Consider the following 25293-nt stretch of genomic DNA (forward strand, 5'->3'; position numbering starts at 1 on the left):
GTTTTCTCTTTCTCTTTACTAGGAGGTGTCACTGCAGGATGTACGAAAAGAAATCAATTTTTGTCGCAAAGTAAATTTACCAATTATAGGAGTTGTAGAAAACATGAGCGGTTTTATCTGCCCAAAATGCAAGGTGCGTGCTTGGACTTCTTATAGATACCATTATAGTGTAAGCTACATTACATCAGGAATGTAAAATCTTTGTCAGTGCCATGGACAGTAAATGGAGTGGTGGTCGCACATGCTCCATTCACAATGGACTGTGGGAACTCCATTCTCCTAACTGCAGCATCCCCAGCAGTCATACATTTAACCCCCCATTCTGTGGAGACCTGATAAATGATGCGTATGGGAAACCCCCTTTTAAAGAGAACCTTTATCATATAATATATATGAAGTTTTTTATTTTTTGAAGGGTTTTTAATGACACCGCTAAACTCAGCTGTGCTGCCCCTCCCCACACTGACACCGCTAAACACAGCTGTGCTGCCCCTCCCCACACTGCTCCATGCAGGTGATCAGAGCGGAATCATTACATCTCCCCCACACAGGAATCTGCTCTGTAGATATGGCAGGGGGGTGTTCTTCTTTCCTGTGAGTGTTGTTGCCTGCATATGATTGGTCAGCATTATACGAGAAAGCCGTACACACACCCCCATTACTTTTTTAACTCATTAGATGCTAAATACTGTACTTTGCAGATATATTATGTCAATCGAGAGACAAAATAAAAAAAAAAAAAAGTTTTCCACTCTGCAATCACTATTACATCGTATGTCCAGTTCAACATGAAGAATTTAGGAAAAAGGGTCCGCTTGAAACTTAAAATGTGAAAACATTCTTTAAAGGGTCTTGGTAAATAAGGCTATTTAGTCCTAAAATGAGAATCCTTTTGTAATATGAGCGGAGTGAGCAGCGTGGACAATGGACGCTTTCATCCTGATTGCTATGGTTATACATATGTGTGACATACAGATCTGCTTTCTTAGCTTTGTACTGTTTAGTGAGCACATTGATGTTTATTGGCATAATAAAAGACACTTGTCCCCGTACGCTACCATGGCAACATGAGAGGGCGCGCCATTGTTTACACCGCAGGCTGCGCTCGGAGACCTGCAACACTACACAAAATAGGAGTATTTATATCACAGTCGCTTCTTTTTGTCTTTTCATTAGTTGCGGCACAATGTGTCAAAAAGAATTTATCGAATGCAAATCGAATGATTTGCAGCAAAAAACCAAAAACATTTATTATGCTGACCCCATAAATGTATAGGAATAAAATCTCATCCTTTACTCGTTCCTCGCCTATCCCTGCCAACCACCGCAGCTTGGTCCCAGTTTTCCGCCGGCTTCCTAAGGCCCCCTCTCCTGCTCCGGTCTCCTCTTCACTCTCTTCTAGGCCTTGACGCTCACCATGCGACGTGCTGCCCCACGTGGACGCGTGAGAAAACACGCTCATGATCTAAGTTCGTGCATTGACGACTAGCCGATGCCAGTAGGAGTAAAGAGCTTTAGGAAGCTGGCGGAGGACTGACTAGGAAATGGTGTCAGGGACGTGTGAGGGGTACATTTTACCTTTTAACCCCTTTTCGGCCCATTTGAATCCAGCAAAATAGCAGCCAAATTTGAATTTAGGTAAGAAAGATCTCGCTCCGAGGATGAATCTCTGTAGAGCTCCATGTAATGACCGTTTCTTCTTATTCCTCTCCTTTCAGAATGAATCTCAGATTTTCCCTCCAACTACGGGTGGAGCAGAGAAAATGTGCAGCGATCTCCACATTCCCCTGCTGGGTCGGGTTCCCTTGGACCCAAATATAGGTCGGTGACAGGTTATTCCACATTCTTGTCTATAACAAATGGAGCCCTAGTGTAAATAATACAGTTTATTCAGCTTTTTACTTTAGGTTTTAGGCATTTCTCAGCTCTCTGAATTTAATGTAAATGGGAAACTTCCTCCTAAGAACCATGAAGGGGTTGTACGGGACAATCTGTAAGATAGGTCATCAGTATCCGATCAGTTGGGGTCCTACACTCCACACCCCCACAATCAGTTATCTGCTCTTTCGGCAGCTGCACCAACGCCGCCCCATACATTTAGTGACCACTTTTAAAGGGACTCTGTCGACACAGAATGACTGTTCAAACCTATGTTTTGATACAGGAAAGATGTATATCTTTGTACCGTGTTAGCCAGTAGATAGAAAAATATTCAGGATTGAGAGTCCTCAGTAGTTGATACCTTTTAATGGCTAACTGAAAAGATGGTAACACATTGCAAGCTTTCCAGACTACTCGGGTCTCTTCATCAGGCTAGACTAATACAAAATCTGAAGAATCACATATTTATGCACAATACAGCACAGAAAAAATGCAATAGATGAGACAAGTGACGTGAAGCAGAACTATCAATATGGGAGAGGGAGAAACATAAATATTGGACCAGTACATAGATAAGGAGTCCGGATGTTTTATAGTCCTCTGATTGGGGTCTCCTAATGTGTTGTGATGCCCCCACCAGGTCTTGAAAGCAAATTCCTTAATTGATGTAAGGTCCTCTATAAGGATGCTGGGCAGACACAGTGAGGCCATGTTCACATGCAGCATTTTTGCTGCGTTTTTTGCAGCTTTTTTTTTTTTTTTTTTAAGGCTGCTTTTTACAGTAACAGGAAAAGCTGAGATTTCAGAAATCTTGTATGTGTGTTTTTTTGTGACTAAATTTGAGAACTGCAGCATTTTTTTAAATCTGCAGCTCTTCAGTTCTTTCAGCTGATTTGCAGCGTTTTTTCACCCATAGAAAGTAATGAGAAAGTGAAAAAATGCTCCAAATGCAGTAAAAATGTTTTTGCAGCATTTTAAGCTGTTTTGGTGACTAAAATTAACTCTATTAAAAAAACGTACTGTAGACAAAGCATGCGTAATCCGCATCCAAAAAAATTACAAAAAACGCTGTGAAAGCACTGTAAATTGGGCTTTTTTTACTGTCTAGAGTGCAGGTTTTCTGCAGGAAAAAATGCTGCGTGTGAGCATAACCTAAAAAATACTTGTAGTAAAGACTCAGAAATTATTGTACTTTTATTTTTTTTGTTTTAAGGAAAGAGCTGTGACACAGGAAAATCATTTCTTGCTGTAATTCCAGATTCTCCAGCAACGTTGTCCTACAGAACCATAATACAAAGTATGTACTGAACCATTTTTCTTTTATACTGATCACTTTTCCCCTCACCCTATAGGGTCATGCAGATGTCCATAGATCTCGGGGCTGACACCTCTCCATTACTAAGCCAAAAACAATTACCTAGATTGCTACCGAAACATTAGAATAATGAAGAGCTGATCTGCCACTTCTGGGGTGGCTGCAGGCTGATATTTGTAGGTTGGGAATGGCTCAATAAACATGGGCATTCCCAGCCTATTAATAGAAGTCTGCGGCTGTCAGTTTTCACTTAGCTGGTTATTAAAAATAGGGAGGACCCCACACTGTTTTTTTTTTTTGTTTTTTTTTTTATTACTAATAAATGAATTAAAAATACTAATAAAGAAGAAAAATGACATCGGGTTCCCCCTTATTTTTCATGACCAGCCAAGGGAAAGCAGACAACTGTGAGCTGGTCTTTTTGTTCTGGGAAGACGCCAATATCCATGGACCTTCCCAACCTATTAATGTCATCCTCCAGCTGTCTACTTTGCCTTTGCTGGTTATTAAAAATGGGAGGACCCTTAAAACAAAAGATTAATAACCAGCTAAGGCAAAGCAGACAGCTAGGGGCTGATATAAATGGCACCAGCCCTCAGCTGCCACAGAAATATCACATCCATTAGATGCGCCAATTCTGGCACTTGGCCTCATCTCTTCCCAATTGCCCTAGTGCTGTGGCAATCAGGGTGGGATTGTGGGGTTGATGTCAGCTGTGTAATGGCCAAGGGGTAGTAACGGAGAGGCGTCTATAAGACACCCCCATTACTTACCCCGTAATTAAAATCTGAAGAAAATACACAAAAAAAAATCTTTATTTGAAAGAAGAAAAGAAAAAACACCCCCCCAACAATTTCACTCTTTTACCCATTTATTAAAAAAAATAGTAGTAATCCACAGGGTCTGCTGTAATCCATAATATGGAGGTCCTGCAACAATCCCAGTCGTCTTCATCCAGTTCATTCAGAGAACGCAGCTCTATAGACTGGAGCAGCAGCCATTGTTGGTTCTCACGTTGCCTTCTTGAGTCATCTGCTGTGAACTGAGATAAACTTACTGACGTCACCACAGTTCACAGCAACGGGGTCTCGCATAGTACAGCGTCAAACTCAGCAGTGGCTGCTGCTCCAGTCTATGGAACTGCGTTCTTTGAACGGAGCTCCGTAGACTGGATGAAGAAGACAGGGGACCTCCATATTATGGATTACTGTGGACTCTGTGGATTTTGTTTCTTCTTTTTTACTAGGTGGAAATTGGGAAAGAGGGAAATTAAGTTTTTTGTTTTTTCAAATTTAAGATTTTTTTTCTTGCGTTTTCTTCTCTTTTTACTTACCTGGTGGTGGTAGTTTGGGAAGGGCCAATGTCTATGGCCCCTCCCAGCCTATTAATATCAACCACCAGCTGCCTTAGCTGGTTAATAAAAATAGGGGGAACATAATTTTTTTTTTTTTTTTTTATAGGATCCCAGGGTCCGCCTATTTTTAATAATCAGGAAAGGCAAAGCAGAAAGCTGGGGGCTGATATTAATAAGCTGGAAATATCCATGGATATTGTCCCCTTCCCAGAATAATACCAGCTCACAGCTGCCTTCTGTTCCTTGGCTGGTTATTAAAAAATAAAAAGGACCCCAGATAGTGTTGTTTGTTTTTTTTTTTTGTTTTTTTTTTAATTTATCGCATTTTTTGGATTATAAAACGCAGTTTTTTGCCCCAAATTTGGGGGGGAAATGGGGGTGGGTCTACTAGTTCAAATGTAGCTTACGGGGGGTGCGGTGGAGCAGAGTGTCCGACGGCAGGATGACTACTGCAGGAAGCTAGTGGGACGATGCTGTGGTCCCTGGGCTGGAGGAGGGGGTGTTCAGTGGTACGCGGCTACGGTGGGCCCCACAGGGGGTGTCTGATAGACCTCTGGGCTTGATATCAGCTGATATCAACCCCAAAATATTACCCCGCTTGAAAACGCACCAGTGCAAGTGGGAAGATCCAGGCAGAGCAGCATATAATAGATGCATCTTTTCTGGGGTGGCTGTGGGCTGCTATTTTTAGGCTGGGGAGGGCCAAATATCCAGCTGTCTGCTTTACCTTTGCTGATTTTCAAAAATAGGGAGGTTTTTTTTAACTTTGGAAAGAAAGCTGTGCTCATTAGTTCATTATTATACATCAAACAGACGCATACCCCTTTAACGACATATAACTCACATTCCTTATTGCCCTAATAAAATGTTTGCTGCCTGCTCGGGTGTTGAGCCTGCTTCTTAGTAGGCAAACGCCAGAAGTGTTGCATAGTTGGCATCTGTCTGGAACTCTAGAGGCCAGAGCTTGCTCTGATCATTACACTTTAACTATTTAAATGACGGAGCCAGTTCACTGACTGCAGTATTCATATAACGTCATTGCATGTGGACTGGTCCCCATCGGCTCTCTACAACACAATCGTAGGGAACCACTGAGTTACCATAGCAGCTGTAACTGCCACCTTGATTCGCCTGTGTAGCTCAGGCACAAGCTGAGCTCTGTAGCAGAACCACACTGTATTATTGCAGTATATACAGTGCCTCGCGAAAGTATTCGGCCCCCCTGGAACTTTTCAACCTTTTCCCACATATCATGCTTCAAACCTAAAGATACCAAATGTAAATTTTTGGTGAAAAATTAACAGCAAGTGGGACACAATTGTGAAGTTGAGCGAAATTTATTGGTTATTTTACATTTTTGTGGAAATTCAAAAACTGAAAAGTAACATAGGTTTGAAGGCTGAAGGAAGACCTTATGTCCATCTAGTTCAGCCTATTTTTAGTGCAGCTGTTCTGCATTGTTGATCCTGGGGAAGGCAAAAAACCCACAGAGTAGAAGCCAATTTTCTCTCTCACCCATGACAGCACCACGGAGAGAGGGGATCCGCCCTTCAGGGACAGGAACCTACAGATAAAAGGGCGGTACCTCTCCTCCGCCTTCAGTTGGGTATCTGTCCCTGACGGAGGGACTCACAGTACGGCGTACCTGTTAATGGAGCCGGGGCCGGCCTGTCCGGGGATCGGCAGCGGGGAGGCCCCTGTCGCGGCAGGTGCGGTACCCGAAGCCGCCACCGCCGGGGCCGATGCAGGCTGCCAGGTGAGCGGGGGGAAACGCCGGAGTCGCCGCTCCGGAGAGGAGATCGGGGCTCTGCGGGGCCCGATGGAAGGGGGGCAGCGCCATGGTACGGAGAGTACCAAGATGGCCGCTGCCCCGGAAGTAGAGAAGACGACTTCCGGATCCCGGGACCAGGCGCATGCGCAGGAGCGCGATCCCCGTCCAGCGCGTGCAGGTGGAGCGGTGACGTCACGGGGCGGTAAATTTAAAAGTGGTGAGGCGTAGAAGCTCCTGGCTGGAAGCGATCCTGATAATGGAGGATAGCGACCAGCAGCATGCCAGGCAGCAGCTGAAGCAGCAGCAGCACCTCCAACACCACCACCAGAAGGAACGAAGCATGGAGAGCCGTTCCAGCAGTCACTCCCCGCGGCGTAGTACGTCAGCAGCGAGGAGCAAAATGCCACCAGGAGATCAGCCTATACAGGACCTGACTCCGTCTCCCGAACCGGTACCTGCAGCCGCGCGCCTTTTTGGGGTAAGTGATCTTCGTGAATGTTCACCGTTGTAATACAAATCCCTCTCCCTTATTAGGGAAAAAAGAAGGCAAAAAAGAACAGGGAATGTCCCACTTGCACTAAACCCCTACCGGTATCATGGGAGAAAAAACTATGCGAGTCCTGTACAAAAGAAATTGTGTGTCAGGAGACTCCGGATTTCGCATCTGACCTAAGGGCCGCAATTAAATCAGAGGTCCAGAGTGCCCTCGAATCCCTTAAACATAAGGATAAAACGAGGAAAAAAGACGCGGTAGAAACCTCCCAGTCAGATTCTTCCACATCGGGAGAAATCTCGTCTAAATCCTCAGAATTCGGCTCCTCATCCTCAGACGAGGAAACAGGAGGACGCCATTGTTTTCCCTTAGAAGAGGTAGACAAACTAGTGAAAGCTGTAAGGTCTACCATGGGGGTATTGGACCCGAGGCCGGATAAAACAGTCCAGGACATAATGTTCGGGGGACTAAGCCAGAAAAAACGGAGAGTATTTCCGCTAAACGAGATTGTCAAGGGTCTAATCAAAAAAGAATGGGATAAGCCAGACAGAAAAAATACTACGGTCCCTTCCCTTAAAAGAAAATATCCCTTTGAGGAGGAGGCATCTACGTCTTGGGATAAAGCCCCGAAACTTGATGTAGCAGTCGCTAAGGCATCAAAGAAATTTGCCCTTCCCTTTGAGGACATGGGTACCCTCAGGGACCCCCTAGATAAAAAGGCAGATACCTTTCTAAAGGGGGCTTGGGAGTCGGCAGGGGGTAACCTCAGGCCAGCGATAGCGGCGACATGTACCTCAAGAGCCCTAATGGTATGGGTAGACCAACTTGAGGAACAACTGAGGGAAGGGACACCTAGAGATAAGATCTTAGATTCTATCCCAGTAATAAGGGGAGCGGCTGCATTCTTAGCGGACTCATCGGCCGATTCAGTCAGGCTATCGTCCAAAACGGCAGCACTTTCAAATGCGGCCCGAAGAACACTATGGCTTAAAAGTTGGCCAGGGGACCTACAGACCAAGATGAAACTATGCTCAATCCCCTGTGAAGGGAAATTCCTTTTTGGGGAAACGTTAGACGACATCCTCCAGAAAGCAGGGGACAAGAAAAAAGGATTCCCAAATTTAGGGCCAGCGGCATTTAAGAGGCCCTTTCGAAATAAGAGGTTTTTTCAGAGAAGACCACCAAGGGAACAAAAGTGGGATGACAAAAGAAGAGATAGAGGCTTCTTCTTTAGTAACTCTCCCCGGGACAAAAAGCCCTCCAAGTGACAGTACGCCCAGGGTGGGGGGAAGGTTATCCTTTTTCCTTCCAGCCTGGAGGAGAATTTCAACAAACCCATGGATAATAAACCTAATCCAGGAGGGCCTAAGGATAGACTTCCTCTCTCTACCGCCTCAAAAATATGTAACAATGCCGCTGAGATCCAGTATGCGAGAACAGGAAGCGCTAGAAAGCGAGGTCCTAGGCCTAGTGAAAAAAGGAGTCCTCCAGGAGGTTCCCCGGCAGGATATGGGCAGAGGGTTCTACTCCCTCCTCTTTCTAGTGACCAAACCAGACGGCACCTTTCGTACTATTATAAATCTGAGAAAACTAAACAAATATGTCAAGAATCAGAGCTTCAAAATGGAGTCGATCAAATCTACCACCAATGTCCTGTTCCCAAACTGCTACATGACGGTGTTGGACCTAAGCGACGCTTATTATCACATCCCTATCCACCAAGACTCCAGGAAATAGCTAAGGTTAGCCGTCTCAATAAAAGGCAAAATGAAAGAATTCCAGTACAGGGCCCTGCCGTTCGGAATATCGATAGCTCCGCGAGTATTCACCAAAATAGTAGCGGAAATGATGGCTCATATAAGAGAACAAGATATAATAATAATCCCGTATTTAGACGATTTCCTAATAGCGGACAGCTCGTCTCAAAAATGCAGGGAACAGAGAGACAGGGTGATTGTCATGTCGGACACTGTTCACACCAGGGTGTCCGGCAGACAGCGGTAATACCCTGTTGGGTATTCTGTTCCAGTCGGGATAGGGTTAACCAGGTTGTCATGCTGGCTGAGGGCTGGGCCACGCCCTTGGTCTTTTAATAGTTCGTCCTGACTATGGGCGTCGCCGACTATAGCTTTAGCCTAGTGCTTGCAATACCGGTCAGCAGTGGTGGTGTTGGAGCGTCTGATATCTGGTGCAGTATATCCCTCAGTGGTTCTTTCTCCAATCTGTTATATATATATTTGGTTGCCCTTGCACATTATTGTATTCCCTTGTGTATTAACTGTGTGGTGTTTCTTTTACCCCTGTCCATACGTATTTGTGGGGTCTGGTGTCTGGTCCCCTCACTGGGTGGAGGGTGGTGGGTTCAGCTTAGGGCTGGACAGGAGACAGGGACAGGGTGGAGGCTCAGGCAGGCACACCTTCAGTGTAAACCCTGGGTAGAGGGACAGACAGGGTTCCCCTAGTCTGAGGGACATCGCAGGGGTCCCGGGGTTTTTGCCTAAAGTAACCTAGGCATACCATGACAGTGATGAACACTCTACAAGACCTGGGCTGGCTTCTAAATCTAAAAAAATCAAGATTGGAGCCCAGCAGGGTACAGGAATTCTTGGGCCTAACATTAGACTCAAGCATTCAGGAGTGTCACCTCCCAGACCGCAAAAAAGAGAAGATTGCTCAAATTACAGCAAGAGCAATCCAAAATCCCGCCATGACATTAAGGAAGGCTATGTCACTGTTGGGTTCCCTATCCGCCTGCCTGCCAGCAGTTCAATGGGCTCAGATACACACAAGAGATCTCCAGTGGGACGTATTGGCCAACCAGGCATCAATAGGGGGACACCTAGAGGGTCGTATTACCCTAAATTCAAGCACTATTCATTCCCTAGCTTGGTGGCAAAGCCAGGAGAATCTGTCCAAAGGGGTCCCCTGGACAACAAAGATAACACGCATAGTGACAACAGATGCCAGTCCCACAGGATGGGGAGCACACATGAACAACGAGGTGGCTCAGAGCGTATGGGGAAATCAAGAACTAAAAGCCTCCTCAAATCAAAAGGAGCTTCTAGCAGTAGGCTATGCGTTAACACACTTCCTACCCCTACTCCGGAATCACCATGTCCGCATCCTTTCAATCGAGTCACAGTAGCCTATATAAATCATCAGGGGGGAACCAGGTCCCAAGCCCTAATGGACACATCCGCCAAAATCCTCAAACTGGCGGAGGCAAACCTGCTATCTCTGACAGCCATACACATCCGCGGTACAGAGAATCAGAGGGCAGACTTTCTGAGCATGGAATTTGAGAGGGCACTGATGAGGGACAGGGGATTTTCAGAAAACCTGATAACTACACTACAAAAAAGTAGGAAACCGGTTACGATGAGAGCTTACGGCAGGACATGGAAAAAATTCCTATCCACTTCTAGGGCAAAGGTTCAGGATGGGGTTCAGATTGATGAAATCCTAGAATTCCTACAAAAGGGCCTAGAACAGGGTCTGGCGGTCAACACATTAAAAGTACAAATAGCGGCGTTAGGCGCCCTCTATAACCATGATGTGGCAGGTGACCCCTGGGTAGCACGGTTTATTAAAGCCGCAACCAGATCTAAGCCAATAGTCAGTCAAAGATTACCCTCATGGGACCTGAATCTTGTACTTTCAACACTGATAGGCCCTCTGTTTGAACCAATTCACTCGGCAACCCTAAAGATCCTATCACTCAAAACTGTGCTTCTGGTGGCACTAACATCAGCCCGAAGAGTGAGCGATATTCAAGCCTTGTCAGCAGGGCCTCCTTTTACAAAAATTTTAGACGATAGTCATCCTAAAACCGGACCCAGCCTATTTACCTAAAGTGTCGTCACATTTCCACAGGTCCCAGGAGGTAGTCCTTCCTTCCTTCTGCCCAAATCCAAAAAATAAAGGGGAAGAAAAATTCCATACTTTAGATGTTAAAAGGTGCCTAGTACAATACTTAGAGGCCACCAAAAAATGTAGGAAGCAAGGGTCTCTCTTTGTGTGTTTCCAGGGTCCTCGGAAGGGGCTCAAAGCATCCAAGAGTACCCTGGCAAGGTGGATAAGGGATGCGATCGCCCTGGCATATTCATCCAGCGGGAATACCATCCCAGAGGGGCTGAGAGCTCATTCCACAAGGGCAATGGCGACCTCATGGGCTGAAAGATCTGAGGTATCAATAGAACAAATCTGTAAGGCGGCCACCTGGTCAACACCTTCTACCTTTTTCAAGCACTACCGCCTAGATCTAGCCTCTACGTCTGACCTGACCTTCGGGAGAAGGGTCCTTCAGGCGGTGGTCCCTCCCTAAGCTACCAATCTCTGAAATTCTCTCCGTGGTGCTGTCATGGGTGAGAGAGAATAGCTTAGTTACTCACCGATAACGGTGTTTCTCGGAACCCATGACAGCACCCGCTTATTCCCCTCCCCTTCACGAGTATGGTGAGCACGTTTTACTGTTAGTAGAGTGTTTCCGTTTAGGCACGGTGCTTTGATAAGTAAGCAGTATTATAATGTTGTGTATATATTTCTGTTGTCTAACTAACCTGGAGACCCTCTGATGCTCTGTAACCAACTGAAGGCGGAGGAGAGGTACCGCCCTTTTATCTGTAGGTTCCTGTCCCTGAAGGGAGGATCCCCTCTCTCCGTGGTGCTGTCATGGGTTCCGAGAAACACCGTTATCGGTGAGTAACTAAGCTATTCTCCATAGGGAAAAAAAATTCCTTCCCCTAAGCTGGGTCAACCATCTACCTATAATATTCTGTTATTCGTAACCTTCTATACTGTTACTCACAAGAAAAGCATCCATTCCTTTCTTAAATTCATTCAGTGAGTTGGCCATCACCACTTCCTCAGGAAGAGAATTCCAGAGCCTCACTGCTCTTACCGTGAAGAACCCTCTTCTATGCTGGTGCAGAAATTGTCTTTCCTCCAAACGAAGAGAATGCCCCCTTGTTCTTGGAGGAAAGACAATTTCTGCACCAGCATAGAAGAGGGTTCTTCATGGTAAGAGCAGTGAGGCTCTGGAATTCTCTTCCTGAGAAAGTATTCAGCCCCCCCCCCCCCCCTGGAACTTTGCATCCTTTTCCCACATATCATGCTTCAAACCTAAAGATACGAAATGTAAATTTTTGGTGAAGAATTAACAGCAAGTGGGACACAATTGTGAAGTTGAGTGAAATTTATTGGTTTTTTTAAATTTTTGTGGAAATTCAAAAGCTGAAAAGGGGGCGTGCAATATTATTCGGCCCCTTTAACTTAATACTTTGTTGAGCCACCTTTTGCTGCGATTACAGCTGCAAGTCGCTTGGGGTATGTCTCTATCAGTTTTGTACATCGAGACTCTGAAATTCTTGCCCATTCTTCCTTGGCAAACAGCTCGAGCTCAGTGAGGTTTGATGGAGATCGTTCGTGAACAGCAGTTTTCAGCTCTTTCCACAGATTCTCGATTGGATTCAGGTCTGGACTTTGACTTGGCCATTCTAACACCTGGATACGTTTATTTGTGAACCATTCCATTGTAGATTTTGCTTTGTTTGGGATCATTGTCTTGTTGGAAGACAAATCTCCGTCCCATTCTCAGGTCTTTTGCAGACTCCAACAGGTTTTCTTCAAGAATGGTCCTGTATTTGGCTCCATCCATCTTCCCATCAATTTTAACCATCTTCTCTGTCCCTGCTGAAGAAAAGCAGCCCGAAACCATGATGCTGCCACCACCATGTTTGACAGTGGGGATGGTGTATTCAGGGCAAGGAGCTGTGTTGCTTTTACGCCAAACATATCGTTTGGCATTGTTGCCAAAAAGTTCGATTTTGGTTTCATCTGACCAGAGCACCTTCTTCCACATGTTTGGTGTGTCTCCCAGGTGGCTTGTTGCAAACTTTAAATGACACTTTTTATGGTTATCTTTGAGAAATAGCTTTCTTCTTGACACTCTTCCATAAAGGCCAGATTTGTGCAGTGTACGACTGATTGTTGTCCTATGGACAGACTGTCCCACCTCAGCTGTAGATCTCTGCAGTTAATCCAGAGTGATCATGGGCCTCTTGGCTGTATCTCTGATCAGTCTTCTCCTTGAGATGAAAGTTTAGAGGGACAGCCGGGTCTTGGTAAATTTGCAGTGGTATGATTCTCCCATTTCAATATGATCGCTTGCACAGTGCTCCTTGGGATGTTTAAAGTTTTGGAAATCATTTTGTATCCAAATCTGGCTTTAAACTTCTCCACAACAGTATCACGGACCTGCATGTTGTGTTCCTTGGTCTTCATGATGCTCTGTGCTTCAAACAGAACCCTGAGACTATCACAGAGCAGGTGCATTTATACGGAGACTTGATTACACACAGGTGGATTATAGTTATCGTCATTAGTCATTTAGGACAACATTGGATCATTCAGAGATCCACAATGAACTTCTGGAGTGAGTTTGCTGCACTGAAGGTAAAGGGGCTGAATAATATTGCATGCCCCACTTTTCAGTTTTTGAATTTCCACAAAAATTTAAAATAACCAATAAATTTCGCTCAACTTCACAATTGTGTCCCACTTGCTGTTGATTCTTCACCAAAAATTTACATTTGGTATCTTTAGGTTTGAAGCATGATGTGTGGGAAAAGGTTGAAAAGTTCCAGGGGACCGAATACTTTTGCAAGGCACTGTAGTATAAGCAATTGAAGGATCGCAAATTCAAGCTCCTTAAAGGAACTAAAAAATAAACTTAAAATGTTTTTAAAAATATAAAAATTTTAATTACCCCTCTTTATTTCCCATTTAAAAATGAAGGCCTTAAAATTTTTTTTTTTTTTTCATTTGTTTTTAGTGTCCAAAAAAGTCCAGTCTATGAAAATATATAAATTGATTTAACCCGTATATTACGTACATTAAATGACGAAGAGAAAAAAATCAAAACTTCACTTTTCCCAAAATTACAAAAAATGATCAAAGCGTCATATGTACCCAAAGGTATCAATAAAAATGTTAGATCAGCATGCAAACACAACTCCAGGGACGAAAATAAAGGCATCCGTCTCAAAATATGGCGACACAAACAAAATATATATTTATTTTTACAAATTTCAAATTTATTTTTCAACACTAAAATTTAGGGGGAAAAAAAAAAGGTAAAAGTTTGGCATCACCTTGATCATAATACTGATTTTGGCAAATGACGTTGCCATATCTTTTTTTTTTTTTTCCCACTGCATTGTGAATGTTATAAACACAAAAGTCAGAACAATTGCAATTATTGATTTTTTTTTTTTTTTTTTTTTTTGCTCTTTCGTTTATCGTGCGATTTTGCCCTGCAAAAAAAAAAACAATAACCCACATACAGGAATGCAGATGTGAAAATAAAGTTCTGGTTCTTGGAACAAGGGCAGGAACAAAACCAAAGCATGAAAATGAAATATCCTTAGGTTGTTTAGGGGGTTAATCTGCAGGAAGACCCTTTTAAATCAGTGATGGCCCCTTACCTATACTTCTGTTTACATCCACTACTGATTTTTGGTTTCAAGATACTGATGGAAAATAACGACTAAACCTACAATGAGTGAATGAGGCTTAAATCCCATCTCCATGTACAATAGGTGTAATAATAATAGTATTAGCAAATCTCTCCAATTAGCAGTGTAGTATAGTTCTTTTGATTGACTATGTCACTTACCCCATGTGCAGGGCATGGCAGTTGCATTCAGGATCCATGGTTCAAACCATTCATATAGTTAGTTGTTAGTGGTCATAACCATGGTTTCCTAAGCTACTGCAATGCCCTGCACTTGGGGTAAGCAACATAGCTAATCAGAAGAACTGTACTGGAGGTATTTGCTATTATTATTACACCTACTACATATTGGGATAGGATCTTGGAAGATGGGACTTCCCCTTTTAAAGAAAACCTGTCGTCAGCATTTTATACCATAAACTAATGGCATGTAGGTAAAGCACTAATGCGGAGTAAATCCGTTTTACTCATTTAGAGAAATCTATAGTTGCAACTCCTAAGTATATAATTTGCAGTGGATTGGGATTGTCCGTACTTGTATCTCTCCTACCTTTTTCCCTATTGCCCACCTGCTTCCTGCCTCCTGTCTCTAGAAAGCAGGCAGCCTGCAAGGAATAGGGAGAAAGGCGAGAGCTGTAGGTGCAGGGCCACCCACTGCACGAGAAAATGTTTGGGGTATAAAATCCTGATGACGTGTTCTCTTTAAAGGGCAACTAGTCCAAAAGGCAAAATAAAATTGAGCAGAGCTATAACGAATAGTGATGAGCAAATGTGCTCTGATAAGGTGTAATCAGAGTATGCTCGTAACTACTAAGAGTGTCAAAAAATAGGTTTGAGTCCCCGCTCCTGTCTCCCAGCTGTTCAACAGCCGCCACACATAGGGATTGGCTGATTGTTAGACGATCCCTGCATGTGTTGCTCCTGTCAAACAGCCGCAAGACATGCAGACACAGGGACTCAAACACATTATTGGAGCACTCTGAAGACACTCGGTTATCACCCGAGCATGCTCGGATAACACCTTATGCCAGCACATTGCTCATCACTAATTACTATCCTTTTCTAATATCGCTTTTTTTTTATTGTTTCCCACAGAAATTCAAGATTTTTGTTCTCACAGACCATAACGATCCATTTTCCTAATTTAAGAAATAGTTTTTTGTTTTTTTTCCACCAAGTGATTTTTAATATTCCAGTAACTAAATCTGTGGCAGGAGAAAGTTGTTTTGTAAAACCGGGGTAGCTTCATGGCGAAAAGTTGTCATTTCCTAGGCATTGACATATTGCTTTAGAAAAGTCCTGGACTATTCAGATAAGAATCTGTCGACGCCGAGCAAGGAGGATAAGAATCTGATGGGTAACAGAAAGCAGGTGGACCCGAAATACTGTGAGGATTACAAGACCGAGACAGAAGAAAACTAATGGATCAGATCAAATGTGGTCATTGCAGCCAAAATAAAGAATATCGGATGATTTGGATAATTTTTTTTTCTGTGTTAATGAGTGCAAAAGAGCTAGGGGCTGATATCTAGTAAGTGTGGATGAAGCCCCTGCTTCTAAAGCACCGCCTCTACGCTGGGTTTGTTTACAGTTCTGCATTGGTTACGTCATGCCTATATGTGACCGCTGCGACCAATCACTGGGCTTATTAACCATGCTAAAAGTAAGATTGCTGAGCCCAGTGATTGGCCGTAGGGGTCATGGGCTGTAGATTTAACATTACCACTACAGCCGTATCAATGAGGAACTACTGGGAATAGCAGAGAGACCTTCCTGGAGTGGCGGGGGGTGTCAGTAGGGAAGCACTGCTTGTTTTGGGGTTTTTTTTTACCGCAGATCCAGCCTATGGGCCATTTTTCAGGGAACCAGATAACCCCAAGAATAATCCCTTAGTAAGGTCAGTACATAAAAAGAATCTGATAATTCAGTGTAAAGGGATTGAAGCTATGAACCCCTATAAAATTAATCTACCTAGATGTTGAAATCTATACTTAAAAGTGGGACAAGCCTTAAAGGGAAGCTGTCACCTATGAAAAGATGGATTTTTGGTTCTTACCGTAAAATCTCTTTCTTGGAGCCTTCATTGGGGGACACAGAATACCATGGGTGTATGCTGCTGCTGCTAGGAGGCTGACACTATGCAAAAACAAGAAAATTAGCTCCTCCCCGGCAGTATACACCCACCGACAGGCACCAAGCACCTCAGTTGGTGAAAAAGCAGTAGGAGAAGCAACGAGAAAAACTCGAACCATATGTACCAACCCAACAAGGGACTCTAAGACCCAACACGGTACAACTTAAAAAGGGAGGGTGCTGTGTCCCCCAATGAAGGCTCCAAGAAAGATTTTACGGTAAGAACCAAAAATCCATCTTTCTTTATCGCCTTATTGGGGGACACAGAATACCATGGGACGTCCCAAAGCAGTCCCAAGGGTGGGAACAGCAAAAAGGACGAATGTAACCGAAAGGCTCAGGTCGGCCGGTGAGCCACCGCCGCCTGCAGAACCTTCCTACCAACCACAGCATCAGACGAAGCCTGGGTATGAACCCTGTAGAACCTCGTGAAGGTGTGCAAAGATGACCAGGTTGCAGCCTTGCAAATTTGCATGGCCGAGGCCTAGTGATGAGCAGCCCACGAAGCCGCCACAGCCCAGGTGGAATGAGCTCTTACTCGCTTTTCCTGAAGACGATACGCTTCCAGAATGGTAGAACGAATCCAGCGAGCGATCGTGGATTTGGAAGCCGGAAGGCCCTTCTGGCGACCTTCAGAGATGACCAGCAAGGAATCGGACAGACGAAAGGAAGAGGTCCTGGCAAGATAGACACGCAGGGCTCTAACTACGTCCAGTTTGTGGAGAGACTTCTCAAGAGGATGAGATGGAGCCGGACAAAAGGAAGGAAGGACGATGTCCTCATTGATATGGAAAGCGGAAACCACCTTTGGAAGAAAAGAAGGAACGGGCCTGAGAACGGCTTTGTCCTGATGGAGAATGAGGTAAGGGGAACGACATGACAAGGCCGCCAATTCAGAAACTCTTCTGATGGATGAAATGGCGATCAAAAAGGTGACCTTCCAAGAGAGAAGGGACAAAGGAATGTCCTGGAGAGGCTCGAACGGCGCCTTCTGGAGCGCGCTAAGGACGAGGTTGAGATCCCACGGGTCTATTGGCGAATGATGAGGAGGAGCCACGTGGGAAACCCCTTGTAGAAAGGTCTTGACCTGTGGTAGAGAAGCTAGCTCTCTTTGGAAGAGGATAGAGAGAGCGGAAACCTGGCCCTTGAGCGTACTGAGGGACAGACCCGCGTCTAACCCAGCCTGAAGAAACCCCAGGATAGACGGGATAGAAAAAGACATTGGGAAGACTCTGTTATCATCGCACCAATGGAAAAAAGCATTCCAGTACCTATAGTAAATGCGGGAAGAGGCTGGTTTCCTGGCTCTAATCATAGTTTGAATAACCTGACTGGACAGACCTGATTCCTTCAGAATTGCGGTCTCAATGGCCATGCCGTCAAACTCAGAGACTGAGAATTCTCGTGGTAAAGGGGGCCTTGCGAGAGAAGATCTGGACGGTCCGGAAGCCTCCAGGGAACGTCCGCGAGCATGTTGACCAGTTCCCCGTACCAAGGCCGTCTTGGCCAATCTGGAGCGACTAGAATCACTGGTACGCCTTCCGATTTTATCTTTTTGACCACCCGAGGGATCAATGCCAGAGGCGGGAACAGATACGGAAGTTGAAACTGGGACCACGGAGTCACCAGTGCGTCGCATGCGACGGCTAGAGGGTCCCTGGACCTGGCTACGAACTGCGGCACCTTGTGGTTCATCCGAGATGCCATGAGATCGACATCCGGGGTGCCCCAACGGTCGCATATCTGAGAGAAAACCGCGGGGTGCAAGGACCATTCGCCGGACGCTAGGCCCTGGCGACTCAAAGTCGGCTGCCCAATTTTCCACCCCTGGAATATGGACGGCGGAGATTGTCGGAACGTAACGTTCTGCCCAGCGTAATATCTTGGCCACTTTTGACATTACTTGTTTACTGCGCGTGCCCCCCTGATGGTTTATGTACGCCACGGCCGTGGCGTTGTCCGACTGAATACGGACCGGCTTGCCGGAGAGGAGGGGCTGCCAATGAAGAAGGGCCAGGAAAATAGCCCTGATCTCCAAAAGATTGATTGGGAGGAGAGACTCCTGTGGCTTCCAGTGGCCTTGGGCCGCTTTCTGATGGAACACGGCTCCCATCCTAGAAGGCTCGCATCTGTGGTGATGATTTGCCACTGAGGAGGAAGAAAGGACCTCCCTTGGAGAACTGACGCTGGCCGTAGCCACCAAGTGAGAGACTGCCTCATTCTGAGAGGAAGCCGAATAGGACGGTCCAAGGACATAGTGGTCTTGTCCCAGGCTGAAAGCAGAGACAGCTGGAGGGGGCGAAGATGAAACTGCGCAAAGGGCACTGCTTCCATGGAGGCCACCATCTTTCCCAGGACCTTCATGCAGAACCGAATGGGAATGGGAGCAAGCCTCTTGAGAGTTCTGATGCCCTTGGACAGAGTTGTAAATTTTTCCTTTGGAAGAAAAACACGGGCTAGCTCCGTGTCGAATTCCATACCCAGAAAGGTCAGACGCTGGGTGGGGATCAGAATGGACTTCTCCTTGTTGACCAGCCAACCTAGGCGGCTGAGAGTGTCCAGGGTTATCTGAAGGCTCCGGAGACAGTCCTGGCGAGACGAACTCTTGATCAAAAGATCGTCCAGATAAGGGATGATGAGGATCCCTCTGGAGCGAAGGATGGCCATGACGGTCGCCATCACCTTCGTGAAAACCCGGGGCGCTGAAGCCAGGCCGAAAGGAAGAGCTGTGAACTGAAAGTGGTCTCCCTGAAACGCAAATCGAAGATACTTCTGATGTTGCACACAAATTGGAATGTGCAGATAGGCATCCCGAATGTCCACCGAGCAGAGAAATTCCCCGGGCTCCATGGAAGCAATCACCGACCGAAGAGACTCCATCCTGAAATGAAGAATCTTCACGTGGCGATTGAGCAATTTGAGGTCCAGAATAGGACGAAGAGAGCCGTCTTTCTTCGGGACTACAAAGAGATTGAAGTAGAACCCGGAAAACCGTTCGTCTGAGGGAACGGGAACAATGACTCCGGCGGAAAGAAGGGAGGAAATGGCCTGCAGAAAACCCGGAATCTGGGCCCGCTGTCGCGGAGGCCGTGACCGGAAAAACCGTCTGTTCGGGAGTGAAGCAAATTCGATTTTGTAACCGGATGCGACGAGTTCTCTGACCCAAGCGTCATCGACAACGGACAGCCAAGCATCTGTGAAAAAGGAAAGTCTGCCTCCCACCCTGGAAGAAATTCCAGGTGGGGGTGACCCGTCACTTAGACGAAAATCTGCCGGAATTTGCTCCTGCAGATCTGGAATATTGACCTCTAGATCTCCAGCGAGGAGCGGGTTTGTAGGAAGGTTTCCTCTGATCCCGCTCCCTGGTGGCAGGCGGCCGTTCCTGTTGAGTGGCTCTCTCCGTGGCAGAGAAGGGACGAAAGGGCCTGAACGGTCGAAACCCCCTTCTGTTGAAAGGACGTTTTGGTCGAGACTGGGGAAGCGAAGTACTTTTACCTCCAGTGGCATCGGAAATTATCTGATCCAGCTTTGCTCCAAAGAGCCTATAGCCATGGAATGGCAGATTGGTAAGTGACTTTTTCGAAGTAGTGTCCGCATTCCATGACTTTAGCCAAAGGACTCGGCGTACAGCTACTATGTTGCTGTTAGCCCTTGCTACGCAGCCGGCCGCGTCCAAGGAGGCGGCCAAAAGGTATTTTCCCGCCTGGTTAATCTGATCTGCAAGATCTGCCAATTCGTCTTGAGGAGCTGACGCTAAGATGCCTCTGCGAAGAATTTTTGCCCAAGCGGAAATGACCTTTGCCACCCAGGCGGATGCGAAAATAGGGCAGAGAGAGGCGCCAGATGCCTCAAAGATAGACTTAGCCAGAGATTCAATCTGCCTGTCAGTAGGATCTTTGAGCGATGCCCCGTCTGGCAGAGAGAGCACCGTTTTTGAGGCTATCCGGGAAACTGGAGGATCTACCTCGGGAGCCTTGGACCACTTTGAGAGCAGTTCTGCGTCAAAGGGGTACAGAACGTCCAAGTACTTGCGGCCTGAGAAACGTTGCTCAGGGCGCTCCCAGTGTTTGGATAAGGTAGTGTCGAAATCGTTGTGATTGGGAAAGGTTCGAGACGGAGGTCTGGCTCGTCTAAGGAGAACAGAGCTTTCCTGAGTTGGAGCCTCATCCTGTTTAAGTTTTAGTGTTTGGAAGATAGCTGCTGTCTGTCTATGAAGGACACACAGTGCATCACCCAGCTTTGCACATAGACTTGCCTCTGCACCTAGCATTCACATGGTATGTCCATCCACCCTGCTCTCCTGCTCTCCTGCTGTCTATGAAGGACACACAGTGCATCACCCAGCTTTGCACATAGACTTGCCTCTGCAACTAGCATTCACATGGTATGCCTTTCAGCTAACCCCAGCTTACCCCAGTGTTATTTATGACCTTGTTTACTCTGGCTTGATCATATACATCTGGTCCACTCTTAATTGTCTGACCAAGAAGAGCAGAGACCACTCCTCTCTGCTTCACACCTGACTGCACTTAGTTGTACATATATTGCAGAGCACAAGTCTGCATAGACTTCAGTCTGCATTGTGATTCATATAAGTGTGTTCTAGAAGTGTGAAGATTAATTTAAGAATTAAAACCAGAATTGAACCAGAAGGGAACTGAAGGTAACTTGACACAGTCACTGTAAACAATGTTTCTGTTTGTTTTCACTTTCACCCCAATAATCCTTCACTTTCTGCTAATTCCCCTAATCCCTACTCCTAGTAAGGAACTGTTCATCTCTTCTTCAATCCTCCCCATCCACCTCACCTCCGCTTCAAAACTGTTCCTTAACATACAATCCTCTGTCTCCAAACACAGACAGCCCCCTCATGCCCTCTCCTGCTCCCACCTGCTAACACTTTCTCTGCTCCTTCTCACTGCTGGTGATATCTCTCCAAATCCTGGTCCTCCTCACCACATTCCCACAGTCATTTCTACCTCCCATCCACACTCTATCACAACCTTCCGTAACCTCTCCAACCTTATACCCATTCACCCAGCCCCCGCTTCCCCAGTCCCACTAACAGGAGCTCTGTGGAACGCTCGCTCTGTCTGCAACAAGCTTTCCTACATCCATGATCTTTTTGTTACTACCAAACTTTCCTTCCTCGCCATCACCGAAACCTGGCTCACCCCTTCTGACACAGCCTCTCCTGCTGCACTTTCGTATGGCGGCTTCCACCTTTCTCACACCCCCCGCCCCAGCAGCAAACATGGTGGAGGAGTTGGTTTTCTCCTGTCAGATACCTGCTCCTTCACCCCAATCCCACTGCCACCCTCTGTTACCCTCCCTTCCTTTGAGGTGCACTCTGTGCGCATCTACTCCCCCTCCAACCTCCAACTGGCTGTCATCTACCGCCCCCCAGGGCCAGCCACCACCTTCTTTGACCACTTCACCACCTGGTTACTTCATTTCCTTTCCGCGGACATCCCTACTATCATCATGGGCGACTTCAACATCCCCATTGACACTTCCCTCTCAGCTGCCACTAAACTTCTATCTCTCACTTCCTCCTTCGGCCTCACTCAATGGTCTTCTACAGCCACCCACAAAGATGGCCACACACTGGACCTCATCTTCACCCGCCTCTGCTCCCTATCTAACCTCTCTAACTCACCTCTTCCTCTCTCTGACCACAACCTGCTCACATTCTCTTCCCTCTTCACTCCATGTCTACAATCCCCACCCCACAAACTTTCACACCCTCGCAGGAATCTTAAACACCTTGACCTACACTCATTCTCTGAATCCCTCCTCCCTCTTACAGATATAAGTTCCTTACACAATGCGGATGACGCTGCCGCTCTATATAACACCACAATAGCTGTAGCTTTGGAATCCGCTGCCCCACTTACACATACCAAAACTCGCAAAATCAACAGACAGCCCTGGCACACCAGCCTGACCAAAGAGCTGAGGTGAGCTTCCAGGGCTGCTGAGCCCAGATGGAAAAGATCCCACTCCAACGAGCACTTCATCGCATTCAAACAGTCCCTCACTACTTTCAAGACCACACTCGCCACAGCTAAACAAACCTACTTCTCATCTCTCATATCCTCCCTGTCTCACAACCCTAAACAGTTATTCAACACCTTCAATTCTCTCCTCCGCCCCCCAGCACCTCCTCCCTCCCCACTCATCTCAGCTGAAGACTTTGCCTCATTTTTCAAGCAGAAAATTGATAACATCAGGGACAGTTTTGGTCAACAACCCCCAGAGCCCTTCCTCCCGACTTCCCAGCCCTCCACCTTCAAAACCAACTTCTCCACCATTACAGAAGATCGACTCTCCACTCTACTCTCAAGATCACATCTCACCACCTGTGCACTCGACCCGATCCCATCCCACTTCATCCCAAACCTCACCACAGTCTTCATCCCAACCCTAACCCATCTCTTCAACCTATCACTAACAACTGGTGTTTTCCCCTCAAGCTTTAAACATGCCTCCATCACACCTATCCTCAAAAAGCCCTCTCTTGACCCATCCTCTGTATCTAGCTATCGCCCTATATCACTTCTCCCATACGCCTCCAAGCTACTGGAACAACACGTCTACCTTGAACTGTCCTCCCATCTCTCTTCTTGCTCCCTCTTCGACCGCTTACAATCTGGCTTCCGGTCACACCACTCCACTGAAACTGCCCTTACTAAGGTCACCAATGACCTCTTAACTGCCAAGAGCAAGCGACACTACTCTGTCCTCCTCCTCCTGGACCTGTCGGCTGCCTTTGACACAGTGGACCATTCCCTATTATTACAGACCCTCTCATCCCTCGGCATCACAGACTTGGCCCTCTCCTGGATCTCATCATACCTAACAGACCGGACATTCAGCGTCTCCCACTCACACACCACCTCCTCACCTCGCCCCCTATCTGTCGGAGTCCCACAAGGTTCAGTCCTTGGGCCCCTGCTGTTCTCTATTTACACCTTTGGCCTGGGACAGCTCATAGAATCTCATGGCTTTCAGTATCATCTTTATGCTGATGACACACAGATCTACATCTCTGGACCAGATATCACCTCCCTACTAACCAGAATCCCTCAATGTCTGTCCACTATTTCATCCTTCTTCTCCACTAGATATCTGAAACTCAACATAGACAAAACAGAATTCATCATCTTTCCCCCATCTCACGTGACCCCCCCTACGAACCTATCAATTACAGTAAATGACTGCCCACTCTCCCCAGTCCCACAAGCTCGCTGCCTCGGAGTAATCCTTGACGCTGATCTCTCCTTCAAACCACATATCCAAACCCTTTCCACTTCCTGCCGACTTCAACTCAAAAATATTTCACGCATCCGTTCATTCCTCACCCAAGAATCTGCAAAAACCCTAGTCCATGCCCTCATCATCTCTCGCCTTGACTACTGCAACCTCATGCTCTGTGGCCTCCCCTCAAACACTCTCGCACCCCTCCAATCTATTCTAAACTCTGCTGCCCGACTAATCCACCTGTCCCCCCGCTATTCCCCAGCTTCTCCCCTCTGTCAATCCCTTCACTGGCTCCCAATTGCCCAGAGACTCCATTACAAAACCCTAACCATGACATACAAAGCCATCCACAACTTGTCTCCTCCATACATCTGTGACCTCGTCTCCCGGTACTTTCCTGCACGCAACCTCCGATCCTCACAAGATCTCCTCTTCCCACAATCGCATACAAGATTTCTCTCGCGCATCACCCCTACTCTGGAACTCTCTACCACAACATATCAGACTCTCACCTACCATCGAAACCTTCAAAAAGAGCCTGAAGACCCACCTCTTCCGACAAGCCTATAACCTGCAGTAACCACCGATCGACCAAAGCGCTGCACGACCAGCTCTACCCTCGCCTACTGTATTATCACCCATCCCTTGAAGATTGTGAGCCCTCGCGGGCAGGGTCCTCTCTCCTCCTGTACCAGTTATGACTTGTATTGTTTAAGATTATTGTACTTGTTTTTATGTATACCGCTCCTCACATGTAAAGCGCCATGGAATAAATGGCGCTAGAACAATAAATAATAATAATAAGACTATCGACCATGTCCCGCGTTTTAGAAACGCTGTTCCCCTCTGAGCTAGCTTCTGAATGAGAATCCTCGCCTGACTGAAGGTTGTCATCCGAGGAAGGAGAAGGAGGCCTGGGAGCGGAAGGGCCCTGCGAGCTCGAAGACGTAGTGGACAGAGCCCGCTTCCTAGAAGTCCTTCCCTGTCTGTCTCTCTGAAGGTCGCGGTCAGGTGCGGACGACTCACCCCGGGAGGTGGTCGGGGCAGAGGTGGCTGAGGATAGCTGAGGTAATCGTTCTAAGACCTGGACCAGCGACTGTGATACTTTTGTCAAGTCAGAAACAGACTGTGACATTGTAACGGCCCACTCCGGGGGGAGAGAGGAGGGAAGAGCGCCCTCCGCCCGGGACTCTGTGCGTTCCTGAGATGCTGACATATTTGAAGGACTGCAGGGGGGGCAGAATGGGGACGACTGACCCGATGCCCACTTCTTTTTACAGCGCGCACAGGCGTAATAGGTAGCGGTGGGCCTGAAGCAGAGATCCCCTGAAGGGTTGGGCATAAGTAAACTGCACTGATTGGCTGCAGATATTAGGGAATAACTGCCGAGGAGAGCTAATCCCTGCCCCAGAGCCGAGCCTACCGAGATTCTGTGCGAGCAGCAGAAGAAAACGCCGAAGTGTCCCCCAAGCAGCGCAGGAAGGAGTGGTTCAGGCATCAGGAAACGCTGTGCTGGGAGATGGGGGCGGAGCTTAGCGGCCGCGCCGTGATTGGTTAATAGCGACTGGGG

The 25293-nt window shown here is 46.7% G+C and overlaps 1 protein-coding gene across 4 annotated transcripts in view; it reads left to right on the forward strand.

Moving 5' to 3' along the window:
- The window catches only part of NUBP1 (NUBP iron-sulfur cluster assembly factor 1, cytosolic), a 52858-nt gene extending 37049 nt beyond the window's left edge, over positions 1 to 15809 (forward strand). For 3 of the 4 annotated variants that reach the window (XM_073542839.1, XM_073542841.1, XM_073542842.1), the window contains 4 exons: positions 23 to 133; positions 1719 to 1821; positions 3095 to 3178; positions 15423 to 15809. In XM_073542839.1, the coding sequence (XP_073398940.1) occupies positions 23 to 133; positions 1719 to 1821; positions 3095 to 3178; positions 15423 to 15454 (330 nt within the window). In that variant the 3' untranslated portion in view covers positions 15455 to 15809. The remainder of the gene's footprint in view (positions 1 to 22; positions 134 to 1718; positions 1822 to 3094; positions 3179 to 15422) is intronic. The other variant, XM_073542840.1, reaches the window with a different exon arrangement.
- Positions 15810 to 25293: the final 9484 nt, after the last annotated feature.

This window comes from Dendrobates tinctorius, unplaced genomic scaffold (assembly GCF_039654945.1).
Source record: "Dendrobates tinctorius isolate UK_male_01 unplaced genomic scaffold, ASM3965494v1 ptg000129l, whole genome shotgun sequence".
NCBI lineage: Eukaryota > Metazoa > Chordata > Amphibia > Anura > Dendrobatidae > Dendrobates > Dendrobates tinctorius.